Source organism: Gallinula chloropus (assembly GCF_964237585.1).
Source record: "Gallinula chloropus genome assembly, chromosome: 17".
NCBI lineage: Eukaryota > Metazoa > Chordata > Aves > Gruiformes > Rallidae > Gallinula > Gallinula chloropus.
In genome coordinates this window covers 15,166,966-15,189,456 of record NC_140102.1, presented here as the reverse complement: position 1 = coordinate 15,189,456, position 22,491 = coordinate 15,166,966, and the positions used below count along the sequence as shown (strand labels likewise).

Below are 22,491 nucleotides of genomic sequence, written 5' to 3'. Positions count from 1 at the left end.
GGCTTTGCTTTCCACCCTTTTAAATAGCCTTTCCATTTTCCTAGGGTTTCTCTCATGCCCTGCCCACTAATTCACTCTTGTTAATGGTGTCTAAAAACATATAGTGCTTTTTATATGCAAGAATATCTCAAATTACTTCCTCATTTTCACTTAGGTAGGCAGTACATCAACAGCTGCTTTTGCTTGGGAACTGTTGTGTTTGGCCATCCCATTTAACTCAGTTCTTCCAGGGTCCAGACTGGTGTACCAGTGCTGTGAATGTGACCAGGATGGCACTGGACCTGCTTGTTTCCAGTCAGCCTGGATTTCTGGAGCTGATGTAAGCTCCTCTTGTAGTCTAAAGTTGTTTTCTCTTTGTAATGCTGGAGTCACTGGAGAGGCCATACTCTAAAATGTCAAACTATTTGTACTTCCTTTTGGGGATGATGGGTCAGTGACTTCATCTGAAGTTCAGCTGAGACCATTTCTCTTAAAGGTTGGTCCTTCACGGTCTCATGTCAGAGCATTCATTAGTTCAAATTTCACACAAATATGATTTGAAATGTTCTTTAATGATCTGAGATGAAGCTGTGATTCCTTTCCTCAACTTGGCATGTTATTTCAGATAGTTCACAGAGACAGGGTGACTGGTGGCAAATTTACATTGGTCCAGCTCACCTATTATTACAAGAAGGGTGGGTGAAGCAAATGCAGAAGAGACAGAGGTGATGATGTGCCCCTTCAGAGGATATATCACTCATGTGGAAGGCTGGGTGGGAGTTTCCTCTCCATCCAAGCCAATTCAGCTTGTTCTTTCTCAGTATCTTCCATCTCCACCATCACAGAACCAAACTGAACTCTTTTGGTGTGTCCTTATTATCCTGAGGGTTTCTTCTCTCAGATTGGATCATTTATTACTAGCTCATAACTTAAAAATGCTGATTTCATACCTCTTATATTTTATTTGTCTCCTCTGCTGAATTGCTTGTGGATGTGGTCTGATCAGTGGATACACAGCCTGTATTCAAACAAATGGTCTGTAGCTGACAACCATTTATTTATATATATGATTTTTGTTTAAATCAGTCCCCTACATCACTCTTTTATTAATTTCTGTGTATCTCAGATGCACCAATGCTCACAAGGATCTTAGCAGAAACCTTATGAGTCCCTTGGTGCAAGTGCATTTTCATTTTCTGAGTTAGATTTTCTTCTCACTCACTTGTAAATGTCTTTCAGCCATGAGCTTCCCCCACATTGTGATTATCAGGAATGGCTCAGCCATGGGCTTCCCCCACATTGTGATTATCAGGAATGGCTGAACTTGCCTCAAGGCGTGAGGGCTCCCCTGGTTCTGGAAGCTGTGGGTCTGCTCCTCTTGAGATGAAGAAATTATTTTGCCAGCATTAGAGAACTTGCTTTGGTTTTGTGTGTTAATGCCACTGTCAAGCCTTAACTTTTTTTCCCCCCAACCATCTTGCCTTGTCTCTGTTCTTCAGTATCTGTTTTAAGTAGTCAGACTTCCACATTTGCCTTGAATATCTTCTCCCTCTCTTTTGAAGTTACTCCCTTTAGAAAAGGTATTAAGTACACTTAGTCTCCCTCTTTCTCAAAGAGTTTTGTCTCACATTTCCTGCCCCTCTGGAGAGAGATTTCTTGTGTGTCACGGGACCTGACTTTCACTGCTGTTATTTCACAGACCACTCTGACTGCAGCTGTTTAAACTGGCAGGTTTTGGTGAAGTTCTGTTTTAAGTGAAGCAGAGCTAGAGTGGGGACACAGAGACTTCTATTATCATCCGTCATGGCCTGGGAGTATTTGTACCTCTAAAAGGTGATACTGTGATGTCACTTTTTCTCCACATATTCCCTCCTGAAAATTTTCTTCTTGTGGAGCACCCAATGTCCTTCCCTTCCCTTGTGCAAGGATGACAAAAAGGAGTCACAGTAACATTGACCTGTGGTGCTGTGCTGGTCTGAATGGTGGTTTTACATCCAGGTGCTGTGTTCCACTCTAATGCAAAAATTGAACTGAGACTATTTTTTCCAGAACTTTCTGTTTTTACGTTTTTTCCGAGTTCTTTTCAAACAACCTGTCTTGGGGTTCACATGGTGTGGTGGTTTAGCCCTGGGTGGAGACCAGATTCCACCAAAGTCACTCTATCACTCCCCTTTTCAGCTGGACAGGGGAGAAAATACCTATTGAGAGGCTGAGGAGTGGAGAGAAGGACAGGGAGAGATCATTCTGCAGTCAGTGTCACGGGCAGAACAGACTCAACACAGGATAAAGGACAGAAAACTCTCTAATTGATGCCCCTGCCCTGCACCCCCAGTGACACCAGAGTCGGGGGATGAAAAGTGGGACCAGATCTCAAAGCAGCTCCCCCCACCCCTCTGTGTCTCTGTCTCTCTCCACGGGCTGCAGGTGGGGCCTGGGCCTTTCCCATGGGCTGTGGGGGGACACCCGCTCCACCATGGGTTTCTCCAGGGGCTGCAGGGGCATCTTTCTCTCTGGCACCTGGGGTGCCTCCTCCCCCCTTCCCTGGCCTTGGTGCCTACACAGCTCCTCACATCTTCTCACTCCTTCTCTGGGGGCACAAAGCAGCTGCTTGTGGTTTTTCTCTCCTCACTGTGACTCCCAGAGGTGCTGTGCCCATCGCTGATGGGCTCGGTCTTGGTCAGCAGCGACTCCGGCCTTGAGCCGGCTGGTGTTTGCTCTGTGGGGCCTGCAGAGAGCTGCTGGCTGCTTCCTGCAGCAGCCACCCCTGCAGCCCTCCCTCCTCCACCAGATCCCAGCCACACAAAACTACAACAGCTGGCACGTGTCTGGTTTACTGCCTCTCTATAGCTCTGCATTCACGTGGGTACCAACCTGACTCCATTGGGTAGCCTGTCACTGTCATTTCTGGGGTTCAAATTTGAAACAGGGAGGACAGACAGCATGTTTTCCTTTGCCACCTTTCCATATCTCCTTGTTGATGAACCTTGCTATTGTGCCTGTTAGGGCAGTTCCTCCTCCTTCAGGTCAGTCAATTTACAGCACTACACAGCTTCCTCCTGTATTTTTCCCAGGATCCTGCAGCCCTTAGGACACACAATTAAGACATTTCAACCTGTACACAGATCTGGTCCTCCAAGTTCACCTGTGGATAATGTTCTTTCTCTCACCACTTGCAAAAGTTTCTTGGTGTTTTGGCTAAACAAAGAACATCAGAACCTAAGAGCTGTTGTAACGGCGATCAATAATAACAATTGTATTCTTTCTGATAGTCTCTAGGAGCCCCAGGCAAGAACTAACATTTGGCAATGCAAGCAGAGAGCAAAAATTCAATCCCAAGTAAACCACCTTCCCTTCACTCATTATCAGCCATCATCTTGCAGCTCTCTGGCAGCTCCTCAGATACGGCTCTTTTATCTATAGTCTCTCCCCTTCACACTGATTAGTTGGAAGGCTGATCATTTTCTCCAGAAGTAGCTGCATTTTTCTAGCCTGTATCAATCTGCCATATTTTTTTTCCACAACCCTCCCTGTCATTCATCTATCCCCACTAATGCTGAAACCTTCTCCAGCTCAGTAGGGGCAAATTTAATTAACCTGCTATTTTTTCCCATTCTCATCTGGATCATTAATGAAAGTGCCTAATGAGTCTGGGTCTAATAGTGGTCCCAATGGCCTATCACATCACACATCCTCTTCTTGACATACCAACCAGTTAACGTTAGGCCTCAACCAGGGTCTCTCAGCCAGCAGTAGTTACCCTTGAAATGCAGCACAAATTGCTGTTTCCTGTAACATGGGTTGATGCTGTGGTGTGTGTTGTCCATCTGTTTCCTTGCCTGGACAACTGGAAATGAAGGTGCAAATCTCTGCCTCAAGTTAGGCCTTGGGGTGCTATGACAACCGAGCCCACTTTGGGCTTGTAGGTGAAACCAGTGGGCACCCCTGTAATGGGAGCCAGTGGAAACCTCTCCATCCTCAGCTGTCCAAGCAAACCACCACTGAGGCCCACCAACACCTTCAGAGAATCATAGAATTGTAGGGGTTGGAAGGGACCTCAAGAGATCATCGGGTCCATCCCCCCTGCCAAAGCAGCTCCCTAGGACATATCACTCAGGCGTCCAGGCGGGTCTTGAATATCTCCAGAGAAGGAGACTCCACCACCTCCCTGGGCAGCCTATTCCAGTGCTCTGTCACCCTCACTGTGAAAAAGTTCTTCCCCATGTTGGTGTGGAACTCCCTGTGCTCCAACTTGCAGCCATTGCCCCTTGTCCTATCCCCACAGACCAGTGAAAAGGGGCTGGCTGATTCCCCCTGCTTCCCCTGCTTAAGATAATTATAAACTTTAATTAGGTCCCCCCTTAGTCTTCTCTTCTCAAGGCTGAAGAGTCCCAGCTTACTCAGCCTATCCTCGTAGGGGTGATGTTCCAGGCCCCTAATCATCTTCGTGACCTTGAGATGGAAGCATGCACCCTCACGCTGGTAGGCTGCCAGAAAATGTGTGTGCCATCATCTGAGTTTGAGAGCTGTTGTTGCATTTTCAGTGCTGATAGTTTGCCACTGCAGGAGCTACCCCTGTCCTAGCAACAGGTTGCCATTGCTGTTTCACCCACCTTGCTGCTCTCCAGCCAGCAGAGATGGGGGGTTCTGTGCAGTGGGAACCAGCCAGAGTCAAGGGAAGATGAACAGGAGGACTTTGAACTTGTTTGATTTCAATTCAGGCAGCGATTTTGAACAGACCCAGCCATCACACACCCCTCCCTCATCGTGGGAAACCCCAGAAGGACCTTCCAAATCTAGGATTAGCCAGTTCCTTCATAATAGCCTCTGGGCACCAGCAACTAACACAAGGGCTAAGAGGCATGCGTCACCTTCAGCAGGATTTAAACTCGTCAGAGGTGAGGAGAAAGAAATAGCTGCTGGATTTTAATATGAGCAAATGTCAAAGCATACTTTTGGGAATCTAAAGAGAGGTAAGGTGACCTCTAGACTTCTGGGAAAAGAGCTGGAATATTTTGATAATAAAGGGGATTTAGGGATGCAGAAATCATTATCTTAAGGATGTGGAACACTTAGTAGCTTCAGCAAAGGGTGCTATCATCTGGGAATAATAAAGATCCAGAAGGTATTTTATCAATGCAAGCCCTATGTGAAGCCACCAGCTGTACCCAGCAGTGCACACGGCTGCAGACACAGGGAGCGTGGAGGTCTCTGAGGACACAGACCTTCCCAGCAGCCAGACTCTGCTGAAGTACAAATGGTGAGTGAAGGAAAGTGCAAGGCTTTGCTTAGGGCAGAGGAAGACTTAGGTGTGAGAAAGGAAGGGTGTGCTGTGCTGGTGACTAGGAGAGGGATGCAGGCAGGAGATGCTGCACATACACACATCAACAGAGACCAGGATCAAAGTGACACCAAGTTAGGCAGAGGTTGCCTTTGGAAACAGCACAGGCTTGCCCCTTGAAGCACTGGGAAGACACCCTTCCTTGAGGTGATATTTTATCAGTCAGTGCAGAATTTGTCCACACTTCCCTCTCTTGTCAGCCTGACTTGCTTTGTGTGCTGTCCCAGGTGGTCACTGTCTCAGGCTGCTGCTGCTTCTTGCACCATGCTGCTGCACCGTGCTGGTTTGGCCAAGCTGTCCAACATGGGAAGCTGTTTTGGACTGCTTTCTCAGTTAAACATTCAGGTGAAGAGGTTGTCACCCCAAATAGCATCTCAGAAGGAAAACAGCAAGGCTGGTGAGGCAGAAATGGCAAGATCTAAACCCAAGTGGAAGTAGCTTTTTGTGAGGATTGAGTAATGCAGGAGCCTTTCTGACTGTAATCATGGTGGGATTGTCCAGCTACATATCTGAAAAAAATTCCCCAGGAGGGGAGGGCAGAAGTAGAGGCTCCAGAAGGAAAGGGCAATCTGAAAGTCCTGGCTTTATTCTGAATCATTCATGGTTTCCCTGGGCGAGATCCCTGTCCTGATTCCCCACTCAAGTCTGGGGATTTGCTGGGCTGAGGTGGTTTTCTGGGCAGTATTTTATGGAGATGTGGGTTTGGGAGGTGAGAGCACTGAAGAGGATTGTCTGCCATCTGTTTTGGCACTTGGCTCTTAACTGCAGGGGTATCCTACAGGTCTGAGCTTCCTGGGTGCATTTTTGTGATTCTGATGTAGTTTCTATTCACAATTTGACCATTTTCTTCTTTTTTTTTTTTTTTCTTTCCCACTTCAGCTAATTCCTTTCATGACATGATTCATATTTTCCCCAAATCAACAGTGGCTCCTTGGTCTTCCTCACAGTGCTGAGGGAGGGGAATTAAACAAATAATGATGGCAAATGAAATGGGATGGAAGTTCACTTAGCATCATGAAATATTAATAGCCACTTAGCATTAGGGGAAATTAGTCCTGCTGCACTAAACCCACTCTGCATGGAGTGACTGAACTGTGGGGTGTGAAAGCTGTGTCCCCCTAGAGATTTGTGGGTCCTGGCCATAGGATGAAAATTGCCTTCCATAAGCTTCATGGTTTGGTTCTTTTAATTAAAGTAACATGCTTCAAGGGTGGATGCAAAATGTGTTGCTGCAACATCTCTTTCTCAGACAAGGCCAGCACTGGGACAGCAGCACTGCAGTATGGAGGAGTTGCTTTGACAGGTGGTGGTAGAGTGACATGAATACTCCAGGTCTCATAGAGTCAGGAAATCTTTTACTTTCTTGGAAATGCCCCTGAGTCCTTAAGCCACTTGCTAGTGGAGGATGTGGAACAGCATCTCATATACCATGTACCAGTATAGGTTTGGGGATGGACTTGTTGGAGAGCAACACAGGGGAGAGGGATCTGGGGGTCCTGGGAGACAGCAGGATGACCATGACCAGCACGTGGATGACCCTCGTGGCCAAGAAGGCCGATGGCATCCTGGGGTGTGTGAGAAGGGCTGTGGGGAGCATGTTGAGAGAGGTTCTCCTCCTCCTCTGCTCTGCCCTGGTGAGGCTGACTCTGGAATACTGTGTCCAGTGCTGGGACCCTCTGTTCAAGAGGGACAGGGAGCTACTTGAAAGAGTCCAGCTCAGGGCTACAAAGGGAGTGGAACATCTTCCATAAGAGGAGAGGCTGAGGGAGCTGGGCCTCTTTAGCCTGGAGAACAGGAGACTGAGGGTGACTTCATCAATGTCTATTGAGGGGAGTGTCTGAAGGATGGAGACAGGCTCTTCTCAGTGATGTCCAATGACAGGACAGGGGCAATGGGTGCAAGATGGAGCATAGAAGGTTTCATGTGAACATAAAGAAAAACATTTTCACTGTGAGGGTGGCAGAGCCCTGGGACAGGCTGCTCAAGGGGTTGTGGAGTCTTCTCTGGGGACATTCAAATCCACCTGGACGTGTTCCTGTGTGACCTAGTCGAGGTGATCCTGCTCTGGTGGGGGGGAGGGGGGAGGTTGGACTAGATGATCTTTTGAGGTCCCTTCCAGCCCTGACCATTCCATGATTCTGTGAGTCTGTGTTCTTGGGGGGGAGACACCCAGCTGACGTGAGACACCATCCACCAGGAGTGGTTTATGGAGAGTGACGGTAACCCAGCTGTGGATGGATGTGCGAGCCTCTTCCTCAGAAGTCTGCATGGAAGTGCTGTCAAAATCATCTGACAAGGTCCCAGTTTAATTCCTTACCAATATCAGGAAGCCAAGGTGGGCCCAGCGACAAGGAAGGCCAGTGCCCACCCCTGGTTTAAAACCCAGGAGGTAAGGAGAGGCTGGTGGGTTCAGCTTCAGTGCTGTGGTGGAGAGGAAGCATTAAGGCAGCTAATGATCAAAAGCATAGAAATGCCATTAATTTCAACTGTTAGATTTCCTAGGAATTATTATTAAATGCTGTGGAGTTCTCAATTTTTTTTTCTGATATTGTTTTTAAAGGTATTTGCTGTCAGTATTATTTATTAATCATATTGCCACAGTGCCCACAGACCCCAGGCATGGCCTGATGTCCTGGTGTATTAGATGCAGAAAGAAAGAATAAAACTCCAGTCTCCACTCATGTGTCTGGATTTTCATAATAAGTTTAGACTTATGTCAGGCATTTGATTTGCCTGGTCCAAAACATCCTCTGTATTGAATCAACGGACAGTTATTAAATGGATTAAGAAACGGGCAGCTAAAAGCTCTCAAAATGCGATTGTTGTTGGAGGATCACTGCCAAACAAGCTGCTTGCAGGGGAGCTTTGCAGGATTCAGCTTTCACTCTGGTGTTCCTCACTATTTTCATGAATGATCCGGAAAATATCTATAAATTAGTTGCCCGTAAAGTTTGCAGCTGACTCGAATTTTTCCATGATAAATAATGATGAAGGCAAGTCTCTAATGCAGAGCAATTGCAATTGCTTGGTAAGACTGGCAACAGTGAAACAACATGAATTTTAATACAGCTAAATGCTGGGTCATCCATCTCCAAGCACAGAATGTAGGCCACTCTGTCAGGCTGGGAGACTGCCCGCTGCAGGGCAGCAACTCTAAAATTGATTTAAGGGCCATATTGGGTAACAGGTGATTATGAACATTTAATGCCCTGTAGTGGTGAAATGGATGAACGTGATTTTTGGATGAAGAGGGGAAAGGCGAAGTCTGGATGGGGAGTTTTTATCCACCTTGATTGAAAAAGCAGGAAGGTGCTGCAAGCTGCTGTCACCGTGATGAGACCCAAAGGATGGGAGCTGAAGTGAGGGATTTCAGTGGGGAAATCTGGTGCAAATCCTTGGTGGCGTGCTGTGGGATGCCTGAACTCGGTGTGGATACCCATTGTATAAGGTGTGGGTAACTCAGCCAGGCAGGAATCCCTTCCCCATCACTCCCTTCCCGATTTCCATGCAGACACAAAGGGGTATCATTAGCATCCTGTTGTATTCTTGTTTTAGCTTGGCTGCACAGAGTCTGCACGTCCCAGAGAAATATGTTTATAGAGTTGTGGGTGTCGTGTTTCTTATCTGTTGAGAGTGGATGAGAGAGCTGCAGAAGGGCAGGCAAGCATGTCTAATGCTGGAACTGCGACGGAGACAAAGCCCACACCCGATAAAGGCAGCGGCAGCTGAATCTGCACACTTATTAAAAATCAGTCCCAGCTTTTATCTGGGAATGAAAGAATGAGCCAAGTGAATGTAGCAGGGATGCGTGCCAGGGAGCTGGGAGGGTTGCCAGGGGAAAGGAGGCAGAGCGGGGAGCATGGCTGGGCTGGGCTTCTGTCCCACCCCATGGATGGAGGGGCCAGGTGTCCAGGGAGATGTAGGGAAATGTCCTGCATCTGCCTCACACAGCTCACTCCAGGCAGCTACAGACCTTGCGTTGCATTGAATGGCTCTGCTACACCTCTGTTCAAGGTGACAGCTGGTGGGATGGAGTGGATACCTCTGACCATCCAGGCTCAGGAGGGAGACCATTGAGTTGTGAGCAGGATAGGGAAATAGGATCTTCAGTGTCTGCTCTCATGTTTTCCTTTCTAGCTGTTCTTTGAGTAAGTGGTTGCATCTAAAGTTGAAATGCTCTCCCTTGCCCCTGTCCTGCTTGTGTTGGTTGGGGCTTTAGGTCCCAGGCTGCTTCTTTCGCTGCAAGGGTTGTCTGCACCCATGCAGGCAATTCAACTGTGTCCATGGGCAATTTTTGGAGCTACTTTTCCTTCCAGGTTCTTTCCTAGACTTCATTCCTCCACTCCATATTCTCTGCAGACGCTGGGTCTGTAAGTAAAAGCTGAGCTAAGTGTCGTTTCAGAGGAAAGCTGAGAAAAATGCTGCCTAGTGCAATGGGCCACCTCCACTGCTGAAGATGTGGGGGTGGGATTTGCAGCTGCCAGGTGGGGTGCAGCCCCAGATGGTTGGGGGAGAGCAGGTGTAAATGCCATCTGGAGCTTTACCTCTACTTTCTCTGAGTCATTCACACACTGTGCTTTCACCAGTGCCAGGTTTGGATATGCAGGAAACTCTGCCTCTTAGTAATAATGTTTTGAAGCATTCCTGAGATACTTTGGGCTCCACAGGAGATCTAAATCATCTCAGGAACCAGAATTTACTTCCTTTGGACACCTGTTTTTCCCTGATTTTTTACAAATACGGCACAGATAATACTAACTTCTGTAGGAGCTACTTGTGATTCACACTATCTATTTTCTTCCTTCATTCTTCACAGCATGAGGACTGAATGGTGGCAGGATCATAGATGGTCCTGTTCATGCAGCATGCTGGATGCATTCCATCTGGATGAGGCAGATCGTGACCAGTAGTGGTAGCCTCAGCCACTGTGCTGCTGGGGACCCATCACAGTTTCTTTTGGTCTGCTTTCTCAGGCAGCCTGGGATTTACTGCACTTTACTCATGTGAAACTTTACAGAAGAGATAGCTGTGATAATGCCATGGCTGTTGGTCACCTTGGAAAAGGTCCTGAGGTGACAACTGTTATAGATTGTGAGGAAGGAGCCCCCTTCATCTCACTGCACTCGGTCTGGCTGAGCTCAGCTTTGCAGTAAGTGCACTATTGCAGGTCAGGATTAGGATCACAAGTTATCAGAGTGGTCATCTGAGATGAACTGGATTTGGATAGCTTGACTTGTACCATCCTTTGTCTGTCCACCCTTGCTCTGCTCACCTTCTGCAGCAAACCCACAGCCTTTGTGTCCATCCTCTTCCTTTTCCCTGCCTCATACTCGTTTATCCTGGGGATACCACAGACACTGGTCCCAGACCTGGTGCTTCCCCTTCAAGCAGTGGGCATTTCCTGCCCAGACCTCTTGCCTGTCTGCCACGTTGGATACTTGCCTTGGGGTCCTGCCTTTGTCAAAGACATCAGACATCCACATGAGGTTTTGGCCTCTCCTCCAACCGTTGCTGGCACTGCATCATGCCAAACTGGGAACCCCTACAAAACCCCTGTGCTCCACGGAGTGCAGAGGCTGATGGTGAGACGGTCTGGAGGAAGCTGTGGTGCAGGGACCTTTGTGGTGTCACACTGAAGAAGGCTGGGAGCAAGGCAACCCTAAGACTTTGCCTTGTGTGTTTAGGAGAGATGAACCCAGCTGGGGTTATTCCAGCATTAAGAAATCCTGCCTGATCACACCCTGAAAGCGGACACGCTTCTGCACCCAGTGGGGAAACCAGCTCCCCTCTGGGGAAGGAAAAGGGGCACTGGGAGAGTTTGGGTGGGCTGGCAGCATCTGGGTCCCATACTGTCTGCATGGAAAGGGCTGTGATTGAACAGGGCTTGGGACTGGATGGTATAAACCCACCTAAGAGACTTCCTCCACAGGAACTCTCCCAGTTTTCACTTTAAGGTCACATGCTTTTCCTTTTAAAAGGTCATAAGCTTTTCCCTTCCAGATATGCAATAGATAGCTGGGGACAGACAGATGGAAAACACACATATTTATTACATCTTACATGAGAACAGCTGAAAATTCTGCCTCTGCTGATAGAATTGGCAGAGACTTAGTCCCAACAGGTGAGGTGGCAGAGCAGAGCTGGCAAGAGCCATGGCTGAAGCACGTCCTAGGATGTCCTCAGCATCTTCCTATGCCTATCCACAGGAAATGGTGGTGACTCAGTCAGCTTTTTATTGTCCAAGAGAATAACCTCATATCAAAGATGCAAGCAAAGTTTATGCCTCTTTTTATGTAAACAATTTTAAGGACCATCTTCTGCATGTGTTGATAGGTAGGGCTTTCCAAGGTTTTATTTCTATGAACTACTCCTGCAGCTTGGCCACTGGCTCAGGAAGATGTCACTGCTTACAACTAGCTTACTTTTTAAGATCTGGGCACTATGGTAATATTTCTGCTTGAAGGAAAGTGGATATTTGGGCACATGATTTGTTGCAGCAAGGGGTTTCACGGTGAGATTCGTAACCACAGACTAGATGGCAGATGCAATTCAACATTTATAAATATGAAGTAATGTACGTTGGCAAACAGCCCAGACCCTTACCTAAACAAACACAAGGATGGGCTCTAAATGAGCTACTGCAAAGTGATCTTGGGGACTTTGTGGAGGGCTTGCTGAAAAGCTCAGCTTGATGCTGAACCATGGCAGAACAGGACATCAAAACCTCTGCCAAAGTCCATGCACCCCAAGTATCTTCCTCCCACTCTTGCAGTGAGGAGGGCCTGGAAAAGATGCAGAGATGTACAGCAAAAATGTCTGGAGCACCAATCATCCAGGAACCTAGGGCTTGGAGAGGACCTGAGAGTGGAAAGGTTTCACACTGTGTTCAGGAGACAGGGAGGTTCTGCCTCAGGTGGGCCCTGGGCCACTGTTTGCCCAGGGCTTGGAGAATACCAGGGCGATGCTCACACCATTTGGTATTGCCTTTCCATCTGCATCTGCTCCTGACTTCAGGGTCAGACCAGCCCAAGTGGACCACTGTCTGACTCTGAAGTTCTTCTCACATAATTGTGTCGAGGGAATTTTTCATTCCCTGGACTTGCAGGACTTCACTACACTGTAATAACTGATATTAGTGTTTTTACTATACAGGGACCTAATGACTCCTGTATTTAAATTCCTTGATATTTTCCCCTATGAAGATGTCTTGTGACCTTTTCTTTGAGACTCTTTCACACCTCTGTGGCTTACAGCAAGCCTTTGAAATTCATCAGGAGGAAAACCCTCTGGCTAGAGAAAGGACTATTTTTTTTTATTCTCCTCATCAAATTCAGATTAAAATTGGCTGAAATATAAACTGTTAACTATCACCTTTGCCTTTCCCTGGTGTTACTGAAGGAAAATGCTGGCAAACCACCAAAAGTGTAATAACCTTGCCCAAATGTTGTCAGGCTAAACCAAGGCTGATGCCAAAATGCTGGGAGCTCTGGAGAGCCCCTGGCAGGGATGGGGAACACTGTTGGATGGCTGGGAGCTGCTTTGGCACATTACCCTGAATGGATGGAGCTGCCCTGGTTGAGGTTTTGTACTACACTCAGCTCACGTAACGAGTCGTGTAGCTCAGCCCTAAGCAGTGCTGAAAAATCAGCATTCAAACCCCTCTGGAGATTCCTGAGGATGGATTCTAAGAACTGCACATGATATAACTTGCTTTTGCCTTCTCCCCTTAAAAACATCCCTGCAATATTAAGTCCAAAAATCACATAAAGGGAGTATGATTTAGGTGGAAAAGATGAACACCTAGAAGTTGGGAAATGGCACATCTATTGCCTCCACCCCCTGCCTGGGTGCATTACAGAAATGACCTTTCATTTCTGACCTCACATGGTATTTCTTTTCTGTTGGAATTCTGTCTTGTTCAGAGTAGCAGATGGATATACCAAAGGGCAGGACTGAAGCTGTGGTGCTGAAGGGAAGAAAAGCACCACCATCCCAAAGATCAGCGGAGCTGGATGCAGTCCCAGAGCATGTGGGATCAGAGCCTGTGCCTGTAGAAGGTTGGGGGTGGGGTTCAGCTGACCAAACATTGCTGCCATTTATATCACATCTGGCTCCCACTGCTGGAAGTGCACAGGTCTGCTACAGGAGCTGTGTCCATCTGCCAGCACACATGTTGCTATCTCAGACCCCCAGGGGTATCTGAAAGGAAATTGGATGCCTGTTTTCAGGCAGCTGGGATTTAGCACCAGAACAAGGTGGAAATTGTAGCTGGAGTGTTGTGTGAAGTGCTGGGTTCCCCAGTTCAAGAAGAACAGGGGGCCACTGGAGAGGGTACAGAAAAAGGCTACAGAGATGATGAGGGGATTAGAACTCTTTAGGGGATTAGGGACTTTTTAGCTTAGAGAAGGCTGAGGGGGGATCATATCAATGCTGATAAATCCTTGAGGGGTGGGGACAGGAGGATGGGTCAGTCTGTGTTCAGGGGTGCCCAGGGACAGGACAAAAGATGATGGACACAAACTGGAATAGAGGAAGTTCCACCCAACCAGGAGGAGGAACTTCTTTCCTGGGAAGGTGGCAGAGCCCTGGGACAGGCTGCCCAGAGAGTCTGTGGACTCTCCTTCTCTGGAGACATTCAGACCCCATGGTCCTGGATGCTGTCTTGTGCAGCCCTCTCAAGGTGATCCTGCTCTGGCAGGTGTTGGACTGGATGATCTTTAGAGGTCCTTTCACACCCCAACCATTCTGTGATTCTGTGTTTTGGTGTGAGCTGGGACTCTGAGCTCCAGTGACAGCCCTTGGAGATGGAGCTGACCCCATCAGCTGAGCCTGGGGACCAATTCAGCCACCCAGAGCAGACATGGATCTGCAGTCAGCTCACTCACTCCTGTCATTGCAGTGGCTGCTCACCAAAAGGGCTGGGCCTGGCACCCCAGCATCCCCACAGAGCTGCAGATATGCCACAGGACCTGCAGCAGCCCCAGATGTCTGCTGCATGGCTGGCTGAAGATGCTTGCACCACAGTGGGCACCTCTCTGCTGAGACCTGTGCTGTTCATACCTGATCTGGGTCCTCAGTTCCCAGAGCTGTAGCACTGGTTGCTTCTCCCAGGTGCTTGTGTGGTGATAGAGCATCTCTCCTCTCCTCTCCTTCTCACCCTAAAGCCACTCCAGCTGTAGCATCATGAACCATCCTTCCTCTCTGCAGCGGAGGGAGGGAGAAGGCAGGAGGAGAGGAGGACTCCAGCCTGAGATGAGACTTAATCCAAAACAATTCTCCTTCCTCTCTCAATTTACCTTTGACTTGAAATGCATAGAAGTGCTGCCCACTCCCTTTTGGCACACACACTCACAGACACACCTTTGGCCACAGGACGAAGCAGGAGGCACTGGATCCGCTTCCTAGAGTGTCATTCAAAGCCATGCGCTGGATTTCCATCAACATCCCTTCAGATCAGGGAATACAGCAGCTATAGTGTCTCCCTATAAACAAAGGCAAAATGCTGTGTGCATCAGCAAAAGGCTTTGTATTGTAAAGTACTCCCTTTATGTCCAACCAGGAGAGAATTCAAATGATTATTGACCCGCCACTGTAGGAAAGCTGCATTATAATATCTCCAAATCAATAGAGACAAGTGCAGAGCAGCAAAGAAAGGCCAGGGCTCTGCAAACTGCAGAAAATTGCATTCTGCTTTGGCCTCTTAAAAAGTTTGCAAAGCATCTATTAGAGGCCCCGGGAGCCCTTTCTTTCTAATTGCCATGTTTGACAATGCAATCGCACCGGGGACCAGCGGAAAGACAGATAATGGACCCACTTTAATTGCTTCCCAGTTCCATGAGTCATAACACTTCTGAGATGGCAAAGGGGAAGTGCAGCAGTTTGACTGAAGGAGGTTTCTGGCTTTTAAGAAAGCTCGGGAGGAACAAATGCTAAACTCAAAGCCAGAGTCTTGGAGGGACTGAAGGTTCCAGGTACTGGGTTTTCTCTCATCTTTTGCTTTTGACTGGAACTATCCAGCTAAGTTTTAATCATGTTCTGGAAGGGATAGGAATGGCTTCTCATCTAAGAGAAGAGGGAATGGATGTCATGCCAAGACCCTTTTCCTCAAGGTCAGGCATTAAGGTGGAGTCCTGCAGGCAGCAGAGGTTCAGGTGTCAGTCAGCAGCAGTAGTGGGACCATGCTGCATATGCAGAATGGATTTATCAGGTGGCTCAAGGGAAGGATGCTGTAGTTCCCCAGTGGGGAACGTGTTCTGGGACCTTCTGGGACCACTGTGACACCAGTATCTCCTGAACTTCTGGCCTAAAGGCAGGGTGTGTATTTCCTGGAAAAAGAAGGACCCTGTGGCCTGAACCCAGCACTCCTGGAAAACAAATGATGACGTTTGCCTGTGCCAGCCAAACTGCAGAGTGGCTGGGCAATTTCTGCCCAGGTCCTTTGGATTCTTGCCCTCAACAAGAGCTTTGACCTTTCTTCTCAAGGTAGCACCCACTAAGACCCCTCAGCATCATGGGGATGAAGGGTCTGCACCTTGGAAGTTGCAGAAGTCCACAACACTCACGTTATTCCTGGCCATTTGAAGCTGTATCTCTCTGCTTTTTGCCTGGCTGTCCTCTGAAGGTCTTCACCCTTCCCCTCTGTCAAGGGAAACAAACTGTGTACAGAACAGTGTAGAGGTTCTAGGCACTGCCAGGGCCTGTCCCAGCCTCTCTTGGGGTGGACTGGTTTGCTTGGGTGCTGCCTTTGCCTCAGCTGGCCAAGACCTGGGATGTGGTGGTTGTGAAGGAGAGGAGGATGTTGGAAAGGACATAATCAAAACGGGGTGGGAACAAGGGGAGGTGGAGAGGTGATCAGAATAAAGTGGATCACCTGGTTTTGTGCCAGGGTGCCGGGCTGATGGGTGATGGGGCATCGACTTCCCACTTCCCAGTACACAGATCAGATGTTCCCAGATCAGTGCTCCAGCTCCTTCCTCTCTGTTAGGGCCCCAGCTCCATGTGAGGGCAAGGTGATGCTCCACACCGTGCTGTGGTGCTCGGCTCGATGTTCCACACCATGTTGCAGTGCTCAGCTGAGCATAAAGGGTCTTGGGTCTGTGCTTTACATCATGACATTGGGCCCTAAACCTGGTGCCTGTTCCCACCCTGCCCCAGGCCTGGGTGCAGAAGGCAGTGACGCCATCATGCAAGGCTGGAGGAAGAGATTACCTAAAAACACAGGAGTTCTGCAGGAAGGAACAAGCTCTGTTGTGCTTCAAACCATCCTAAAATTGAGTGGCTGTGTTCATGTGGCTTGATGCAACCTCCTTTTCCCAGGCCCCTACCTTGTGCTCCCATGTCCTGGAGTGGTTTCTTGTCAGCTGGTCAGAAAAAACAAGGTAGTATTTGCCTATTATTGGACTGTTGAAACTATTCTGGTGCAAGATCTGGATGGCTCATGGCACTTGGTGACCACTGTGGTCTGGGACACGCTGAGCACAAGACACAGTGGAACACCAGTGATAGAGAAGCCCATTGGAGTATGAGGGAAAAGCCAAGGCATGGTCAGCCCCTCCTGTCTCAGCCACAGCACACCCCTGTCTGGCTCAGGAAGAAGGGGGTCACCTTGACTTCCTGGGGCTGGCTGTGCACAGCACCCACTCCTGCACTGCGCTGGCCAGGGCCTCCTGACAGCTGCTGGGTGCTGAGCTTGGTGATGGATCAGTCAGGACGTGGCTGAGCTGCGTGGTGGGAAGCTAACTGGAAACAGGGTTTGGGGGATGATTGACAGTAACTGTCTCCGGTGGAAGGAGCTAATCCGAGCAGCTCATGAACACCAGGTCCCTAATTAAAGCACACAGGCTAGCCCTGCCTGTAATTAATTTCCCTACAGTGCTCGGCTGGCAGCCGGCTATCAGTGCCACTGACTCACCGCTCCCGGCAGCCTCAGAGACAGCAGCAGCAGAAGAAAAGCCACGGTTCAGAGTGGAGCAGGATTTGCCCCTTCCCTCCTGCTCCTCTGTGCTGGGGAGAAGCCACAGCGTGCCTCCAGCTCTGCACACACCCAGCAGCTGGGACAGGACCTTGTTGCCCAGCCCCAGCAGCTCTGGCTGGAGGAAAGGGCTGGTGGTGCGTGCTCGGGGCACAACCCATCAGGGCTGTCAGGATGGGGTGGCACAGGGCAGGGTGGGATTCATATGCATGGGTCGTTCTCTGCTGGCTGCTCTGTGTTCTCTCTTTCTCTCCCCACCCTGTACAACTATTTATGATGCACTTGCCTTTCCTGGCTGGAGCTGGAACAGGAGTGTTGTCATCGTGATTCCTCTCCCATAGGAATGGTGCTCTGCATGCGCTCTGCTGCGAGCCTGTCACGTATTTCTAAGGCGTGTGGGATGCATCTGGTTGCAGTTGGATTTTCCCTGAGCAGGCTGTACCCCTGTGTGGTGCTGCCAAGGCACGGAGGAGCAGTGGGGAAGAGCTGTGGAGCCAGCACCCATGTCTGCAGTCTGAGTGCTGCTTTGCTGAGCACAGTGGTGCTGGGTAGCGAGGTGAATCCAATTGCTCCGGTGCCATCCTGGGCCCCATCATCTGCATCTCAGAACTGAAGAAAGAGGCTCCAGAAAGTCCTATTTCTCTGGCCATGGGTTTTCATTATCAGCTGGAGAGGAATCTTGCTGGTCAGAGAGTTGCCAGCACGGTTTTAATTTCCCAGGAGGCTCCTGGTGGTGTGACATGTCTTCAGCAGGGGATTGCAGTTGTCTCATCTCACTTTGCTCCATACAATGGGACGTGATATGTCAAAACATGACAAGCCAGCCAGAATGTGTCATAATACTGCACTCAACACACTGCCTTCCAGGGATGCTTAGCAGCTAATAATATCAGGCTCAAATTACCTCTGCATGCTGAGCTGTTATTTTTCCTCCTATGTGAACTATAATATATAGGAGTCTCCTGCCTATATTGGACTGTTGGATCACCACGGATTTATTAGCTGCACATGATGAATTATTTTGACTACACTGAAACTCAGGCCTGAGATGCCAGCCTGTTATTGTAGAAAAGTGACTTTCCCACCTCGGCTTCTCTAACACATTTGTTATTGCTTCAGTGAACAGTTTGGTGAGGTTTCCATATGATTTAATCCTTTATTGTTGGGATTTGAAGTTGCTGCTTGGATGCAGAGATGATGTAATGTCATTAGCAATGCCATCACCCCTCATGCTTTTCTGTGAGACGCAGATGCTGTCTCCAGGATTTGTCCCCCAGTATGCTTCACTATGGCTGGATGGGACCGGGCTCCTTCCTGTCTCCCCAGATTATCCCATCCTGTATCACTGTCCTTTCCTGCCTGACTTTTTTGATCTCTGCTGTTTTACCTTAAGGTGTAATGAGGCATCAACATTCAGTCTTTCAAGGAAGACAAAAACCTCCTGCTACAGTAAAGAGGGAAAGCTGCTGTCTGTTCCCTGGGCTGGAGATCCCCAGTGATGGGGAGGAGCGTGTCTTTTTGCCAGAGGTGCTGTGATGAGCTGGGAAGGAGACACACGTGTCCCTGCGTGCACGTGGTGTCTCACAAAAGGAGCTTTCCACTGCTACAGCTCCTGCCCGTTCAGTTTAGCTCCCCTATGCAGTTTAGAGAAGTGATCTAATTACTTGCTGCTAATTGCTGGTAAAATGCTGCTGAGAGTTCCCCTCTTCCCTGTCTTCCCCACCATGGGTAGGAAACAGCAGGTCCCTGCTCAGCTGCAGGTTCATGGTGACCGTCCCTCACAGGTTCCAGACCATGCTGGCTGCACAACCTCTGCCCATCTCTGCCTGTCCTCCAAGTGCTTTCCCAGCGACCCTGGTGAACGAGTGATGCCCATGCAGCCCAGCTCCTGGGGAACCAGGTGGTCATCACCATGAAAAAATGTTCCTCTCAGGGGCTCTTGACCCTGGTGGGCTGCCTGCATGCTTGGGGTACATGGAATCAACTCTGCCTTACAAACTTGGAGGAATCCCTGAATCCAGCACTGCACGTGATTCCCTCACACAGCAGCACTGCCTTCTGTGGGAAAATGTGCTGGTTTCTCCTCTTCCTCAGTGGCTGCACATATTCTGAGGAAGCAACAATATGTGTCATAAAGGTTTGACCAAGAGAGGGAAAGGATGCTCTTGACCCTGAGATAGCTACAGGAAGGTCTGACCTGTAAATTATTCTGGGAATCCCTCACAGTGATTTCTTACAGAAAGACCAGATCAGTCTGGAATTGTCACAAAACCACATTTCCAGCTCAGGATTTGAGAGCAATCTGTGGATACCTGCTTGCTTTGGAGAGTTGTTGAGTGATTCTGAAAAGCAAGGAGCTGGTGGCACTGCTGGAATGGGACAGAGTTGCCTGGTACAATCCCATGGCTGCAGGCATCAGCCACAGCTGGGCAGATGTTTCCCCATAGGCTGGGAAACAGGGTCCCCCAGAAGACATCCCCTTTATTCAGATGTAAGCTCTTTGGAGCAAGGTTTATGTTAGATGTGCATCGAGGACCCACAATGCCAATCCATGAAGATGATGATGATGATGATGATGATGGTAACTCTTTTGCCACCGAAGTCAGAAGCCTCCCAAGTGTGAAAGGCTCAGGAGGTTCTCAGACTTTGCACGACAAGGCTTTATTGATTTTAGCTATTGTGTGTGTGTGGTAGAGCATTTTTAATTCTGCATTTTTAATTGTTTGGTTCCCCTGGCATATGTTGTTTGTGGTAAGTGGCAACACACTTAGAAGGGTGATTTTGAGGCTCATCTATTAGTTGCAAAGAAAAGCACTCTCTCATGACCCTGGCTAATCTGCATACTATTTTTGTTATCCTTTAGGAAGCAAACTGCTGATTTTGGTGCTTTGCTTGAACATCCAGTCAGAAGTGGAGTCTTGCCCTGGGGCTTGTGTATGCTACAGTGAACCGAAGATTACAATAAGTTGTCAGCAGCAAGGACTGACAGCAATCCCCACTGAGATCCCCATCCAGAGCCAGCGCATCTTCTTGCACAACAACAAGATAACCCTTGTGAGATCCACCAGCTTCACCTCTTGCCGCAACATGACGATTCTTTGGATCCACTCCAACAACATCAGCCTCATTGAGCCTGGAGCCTTCTATGGGCTCAACAAATTGGAGGAGTTAGATCTCAGTGACAACACAAACCTGAAATCTATCAACCCTGTCACTTTCCGGGGTCTCGTTCACCTCCACACCTTGCACCTAGATCGCTGTGGGCTCCTGGAGCTCTCCACAGGGCTTTTTCGAGGCTTGTTCTCCTTGCAATATCTCTACCTTCAGGACAATAATCTTCAGAACCTGCTGGATGACACCTTCATAGATCTTGCCAACCTCACCTACCTGTTTTTGCACGGTAACAAAATCAAGAGCTTGTCAGAGAACGTCTTTCGCGGGCTGATCAACCTCGACCGGCTGCTTCTTCACCAGAACAGGGTCAGCCTGGTCCACCGCCGGTCTTTTCATGACCTGGGGAAAGTGATGACCTTGTATCTGTTTAACAACAACCTGACCGTGCTCACAGGGGAAACCATGGCTCCCCTCGTGTCCCTCCAGTACCTGCGCTTGAATGGGAACCAGTGGATCTGTGACTGCCAGGCTCGGTCACTCTGGAATTGGTTTAAACAGTTCAAAGGATCATCTTCAGAGCTTGAGTGCCACCTTCCCCCCCGCTTGGCAGGGAGAGACCTCAAAAGGCTGCAGAGTGCCGACCTGGAGGGATGCGTTGACTCCTTCAACCAGATACGAACAAGTGTTTTTAGCACTAAGACCAGATCTGGTAAACTGCCAACTGGGCTTCCCCCCCTCAGCTCCCACGATGGCTCCCCGAAGTGCTGCCAGCCAGAAACAGATAAGTCTTTTATTTATGAAGCTAAAGGCAAGGCAGGTCCTTCTTCCCACAGCAGCCGCCCATCCTCCAACAACCCTCTCAAGGATAAGGAGAACATGTCCAAACCCAAGTACGTTGAGACGGACCCTTCCAAAAATGGCAGCAACAAGCAGATAAATGATTCCCCCTTTGGGACCTTCCCCAGCATTGTGGACCCTCCATTGACCAAGTTGAAACCAGAGTTTCTAGAGCCTATTGAACCTTCCACAGTACCAACCAAAAAGAGGCAGGGCTGCTCTAAAAAGAACAAGTCAAAGGCCCAGTGCCGCCTCACCCAGCCAGGAAACAGCTCCACGTTACAGCTCAGCCTAAGCCTTTTGATCCCCCCCTTGGTGTGGAGCTTACTGTTGTTCTGCTGAAATTAACTCTTTTCCTGGGTTGATGACACTTTAATACTAAGACTTTTGCTGACCTCCATAAATGTTGCAGACAAAAGCAAAACTACCATCCACCCTGAGAAAGCTTTGTTACACAAAACTTAACTGGATGCCTTTATAAAAACAAACAGAACAAACAAACAAACAAAAAAAAAAAACCACACACACAAAAAAAACAAAGACAAAAAACCCCAAGATGTACATAATTTATTTGTCCTGAATCCTGTGAATTATACCTTTGGTCTTTGGAACTGCACTTGCCCACAAAGCAGCTTTTGCTACAGCAGATGGTAAAGAAATATGGTTTATTTACAGAAAAAAAAAAAAAAATGTGTAAGAAACGCTCTGAAAAGAATGTCTAAAATCTGTTTGTAACTTGACATCACACTGAACAATATTGCAGGTTCCCATTTGCAGAGGTAATGAATTTGATGCTGTTTTAATCCTATGTTTATGAATCTTGCAGTTTTTCCGTATTCATTCCATCACGCCATGTTTACGGGCAGCATTTGTTAAAGAATGCTGCCTCTTCCTTCACAAGATTGCAGTATATATAGATATGCATTTTATTTTACTTGTGTACAAGTATACAAAAAAAAAAAAAGTATAAAATAAAGATTTCTTTTTTTTTTTTTCCTAATCAGTTGTCATCTGCAAGGGATGAAGCAGAGTAACCAGGCAGAGAGCTGAGAAATCAAAGGGTGTGGGGTAATCCGTGATCTGAAGGCAGGTTGAGCATCCAGCACAACAGTAATAAGTAAGACATGCTTGACACAGTTATGCAATCTTTAACTGGTGCCAGCAAAGGGCTTCCTTGCACGAAACATGGTCAGCTGATGCTCCTGGTTCCCTTAGAGCTGTCCCATGCATTTGCCCAATGTCATGTGTGATT

General features: G+C 48.3%; 1 protein-coding gene across 1 annotated transcript in view; it reads left to right on the top strand.

Moving 5' to 3' along the window:
* The window catches only part of RTN4R (reticulon 4 receptor), a gene marked incomplete at both ends in the record, with an annotated part of 46,042 nt that extends 24,461 nt beyond the window's left edge, over positions 1-21,581 (top strand). The window contains 1 exon segment of the mRNA XM_084272245.1: positions 20,152-21,581. Within this exon segment, the coding sequence (XP_084128371.1) occupies positions 20,152-21,581 (1,430 nt within the window).
* Positions 21,582-22,491: the final 910 nt, after the last annotated feature.